We start from the raw sequence: 4,410 nt of genomic DNA on the forward strand, positions 1-4,410 counted from the left end.
TTCTCCATCCTTCTTAATGGTTCTCCTTCCTCTCCCTTTCGTCCCTCCCGGGGTATTCATCAAGGCGACCCTCTCTCCCTGTTCCTTTTTGTTCTCATGGTCGAAGGCCTTAGTTGCCTTCTTCATTCTGCTATCTCTTCACACTCCTTAAAGGGAATTTCTCTTCATGGTCAACCCCCCATCTCTCACCAATAATTTGTTGATGACAATATGCTTTTCAGCCATCCGTCAGTTCAAGAGGCCTCTGCCTTCAAGTCCCTGCTCAATCTCTTCTCAGAAGCTTCTGGCACCACCACCAATGCTTCCAAATCCCAGCTCTTCTTCTTCCACACTCCCATTCTCACTCAAAGAAATATAGCCAGGATTTTGGGATTCCCGATAGCTGTGCTTCCTTCGAAATATCTTGGAGCTCCCATGTTTGACTCAGCCATCAAACATGCTTCCTGGAGATTCCTCCTTGACAATTTAGAAACCAGGCTCTCTTCTTCAACCTACTGCTCGCTCAACATTGCTAGCAGGCTTATCCTAATCAAATCCATTCTCCAAGCCATGCCTCTGTACTTATTTTCTATATTGGCAGCCCCTAAATGGGTTCTTAAAAAAATTCACAATATTCAAAGAACTTTCTTTGGGGTTCCTCAGGCCTCAACAGAAAATGGGCTCTTGTCAAATGGACTAAGGTTTGTCTTCCGAAGTCAGCTGGTGGGCTTGGTCTAAGGGATCCCCTCCACAGGAATAAAACCATGGGCACCCGCATCTGGTGGAACTGGATCTCCAAACCGCACACTCCTTGGGCATGTCTTTGGAAGGCCAAATATGCTCCAGGCAGTCCACTGGAGGTTCTCATCCACATCAGCACAACCACACCTGGCTTGTTGATTTGGAATGCGGCCAAGCAACATAGTGCCTTTATTCAAGTGGATAGCTCCTGGGAAATCCATTCAAGTACCACAACAAGATTTTGGGAGGACTCTTGGCAACAACTTCCCAAACTCGCCTCTCTCTTCCACAAGCCCAAGTGGCAAGCTACTATGTAGCACAATGATCAAATCCATGTCCATTAGTTTTGGCAGCAACAATCCCCTCAAGGTTTTCAACTTTGGAGATCAGCTGGCACCTGGCAGGCTAACTGGCAGGAGGAAACTTATGAAGAGATCGATCAAGAGCTCAAACTCAGGAAAATTAAAATCTCTGATCAGAAGGACAAAGTGCGATGGGGATATACACCCAAAGGTATGTTCACTACCAAGGAAGCATACCAACTTCTCTATCAACCCACGTAGATAATAAAGGATCAGCTATGGGCTCAGGTTTGGCAACCAAGCATCTGGCCTAAGATCTCTACATTCCTTTGGATACTAAGCAAACAGCAGATCTTCGCTTGGGACAATCTACAAAAGTGAGGATTTACTGGGCCTTCCAGATGTCCCAATTGCAATCTTCACACAGAGACCATCTTGCATCTCTTGGACACCTGCCCATTAGCAGCACAACTTTGGGAGAGAACTGCACAGTACAACAGAATAATGGGTAGACGTGTGGGAGATATTTTAAACAACATCAGGAACTAGCCTCTGCATCCTTTCCAAAGTCTACTACTCAATTCCCTCTGGAACCTCTTACCGGGCTTTGTCTATTGGATCATCTGGAAGGAGAGAAATAACAGGATCTTTAAAAATCACAATACACCCCTTGACACCTTGTGGCTACTTCTCAAACATAACCTTCAAGAAACTCTAGCTCTAGGACACTGGCAAGACTCGGATTTGCTAGCTTCACCCCAGGAATGCCTCATTCTGAAAAATTGGAACCTGGACCTCACATTTTTAGCTCAAGTCAAGCTCAGCTCCTCCATCCATACTGATTCTCCCCAATTTTGGTCTCCTCCTACCACCCACTCTTACAAATTGAACTTCGACGGAGCTGCCAAGGGCAATCCTGGGTTGGTTGGTTACGGTGGTATTTTCAGAGATGCTCTAGGCTCTGCTCTGCACATATATCACGGTTCGCTTGGAAGAGACACCAACAATGCTGCCAAACTTGAAGGCTTATGGAAGGGCATTTGTATAGCAGAAATAGAAATTTTTTTCCCTCTAGAGGTAGAAGGGAATTCTCAAATCTTAATAGAGGCAGCTATTTGGATTCACTTAGGCACCTCAGCAACAAAAATCGCTTCGAGCTGGCGGCTTCTAAGCAGATTGGAACAAATTGAAGAATGGCTCAGGGCATCCCGCAACATTACCTTCAAGCACATTCGGCGTACAGCTAACAAGGTAGCAGACAGACTGGCTAATCAAGGCGTCGATCAGCAGCTCCCTTTCTTCTCTGGTCCACTCAACAGTTCTAATGATGCACAACTCAAACAAGACTGCACTCTTCTGGTGCAACAAGATCTATCTCTCCCGGATGCGGGTGTGTAACATTGCGTTTTGTACGTGGGTGGCTTGGTGGGTTGGCGCGTGGCTTATTACCACCGCCATCTGGCCTCGCGTGATGCCAGTCTTTAAGTCTTCTGCTAACATCTTCAATGCTGCGTCAATGCAACTTGTCCCTCCACACCGCCTGCAAGTTCATCTGTCATGGCACCCCTCCAAGAATTCATTCATGCTCCTTCCCTGCGCTCGTGTTGTTCCTTTGCTGCCGCAGAGCCTCGCTCTTGGACCAACCCAGTGAAATGTTGTGCTCTGGAATGCTGTGTTGATTTATCGTCGAGATTTCATGTTTTACAAAGCCCATTTTGCAAATTCAGTTGTCGTTCGTCCTCATTCTTTCCCAGTGCTCCTCTGCGAGCTGAAGTTAGGCCCCTTTCAGTCCCCCCTTGCCTTCACAGTACTACTTCCTGTTCAGCACCTCTTGCTCTTTTCATTATGCCTAGATTGCGCCAGAGAATGCACTGCAGGAGGGGAAATTCCCGTGGGCGAGTTATCCGCCAGCCCTCCTCCTCTAATTCGGACTCCTCGTCTTATTCCTTGGACTTCTTCTCTGACCACTATCCCATTACTAGGAGTGGTCGTGGACGAGGTCGAGGGCAGCATAATTCAGCAGCACGGTCTCATAATTTTTAATCTCACACCGTTCGTTTTTAGTTCCCCTGTACACTTAGTAATTTCTCCTTCATAGCTTCAGTCACCATTGAGCTTCGAGAGGATACTTCTGGTCTGGTTGCTGTGACATCACGGGTGACTCTAGAGATGAGGGCGGAAGATAAGCATGGCACTTCTCAGATTGACAACAAGCAGAGTAAGGATCCTGGTGGCATTGCAACCCAGGACATGAAAATTCAAGCTGGTCCGAGCGTCCCTACTGGTGGCGGTTCTTCAGGCAAAGAGGGCCATCCCTCTGAGGATGAAGATCCCTACAAATATGGGTGTCGCATCGTTGAAGAGTCGCCTTCCACCTCTCATGAAGCTTAATCAGGTCTGCGTCCAATGGTTTTTGATTCTCTGTTGCTCGAAGGTGCTCAATTCCCTCCTGTTTTATAGTCATTATATGCTCTACAGTTCTCATGCTCAGACCTTTTTTATAAAGTTAAATTGCCGGTTTCCCCTATGTGGGTGGCATTCTTCTGACTATGTCTTTGGGTCTCAGTTACGGTTACAATTGTTTAATGGGTCAGATTTCAGTTTTGAATTGGGCAGCGCTTCCCTGTTTATTTGTATGGGGCTAGTCAACCTGTTTTGGTCTTTGAATTACCTTTGGTCAGTCTTCAGTTTTGATATTGGCGTATTCTATTTCTATGAACTAGTCATGGTCATGGTCCTAGAAGCTCTCCTGGTCAGTCTTCAGCAAGTCTTTTTGGTCAGTGTTCAGCTATGTAATGTGAGCATGCCGCATCTCTGGGCTAGACTTCTCGAGGCCACTGCCTCTTTGTAAATTTTTTTTTTGTATCAATATAGGAGTAGACAAATTCAGAAAAAAATAAATCCCACAATTGGTATTAGAGCTAGCAATATCTGTTATCTGCAAAATCTTCCAATAGTGCTATATATTCAAAGGTACTTGAAAGAGCCAAGAAAGCATGATTTGTCTTCCCATATGACTGCAAAGGACTGCAACTTTGGGATCTGGTGGATGTGTAAAGAAACTGCGAAATTTCTGTGATACAAGAATGGAATGAGGTAAAATAGTCACGCTTAGTGGAAAACAAGATTGAGCACTCAATTTGAAACAAGAGAAGGAATGAGGAAGAGATCACAATGAGTTATGTTATAGATCGAGTGTTTGCAAGAAAAAACAACAATCACGGATTTACATTTTGATTAACAAACAAAAAATGTCGAACTAACAACATATAAGATTGGTGAGTTAGTGCAGTTGTTTCTGATAATTTTATGGTTGACATCACTTATTGTTATGACAAAATAGATAAAAGAAAAAATGGTTTTCTAATGCAGAAAACCTAGTATCCAT

The 4,410-nt window shown here is 44.9% G+C and overlaps 1 protein-coding gene across 1 annotated transcript; it reads left to right on the top strand.

Annotated features, from left to right (window-relative positions):
* Window positions 1–210: 210 nt before the first annotated feature.
* LOC149181820 (uncharacterized) lies at window positions 211–717 on the top strand. Its single transcript, XM_089414333.1, has one exon. It carries the CDS (start codon window positions 211–213, stop codon window positions 715–717), a length of 507 nt encoding a protein of 168 aa, XP_089270459.1.
* Window positions 718–4,410: the final 3,693 nt, after the last annotated feature.

This window comes from Pinus tabuliformis, chromosome 3_2 (genome assembly GCF_031772625.1).
Source record: "Pinus tabuliformis cultivar Carrire ecotype Pingquan chromosome 3_2, CPIR1, whole genome shotgun sequence".
NCBI lineage: Eukaryota > Viridiplantae > Streptophyta > Pinopsida > Pinales > Pinaceae > Pinus > Pinus tabuliformis.

Excerpts from the sequence above, each read along its gene's own strand:
- LOC149181820 (XM_089414333.1), top strand. The coding sequence starts at position 211 with ATGCTTTTCAGCCATCCGTCAGTTCAAGAGGCCTCTGCCTTCAAGTCC.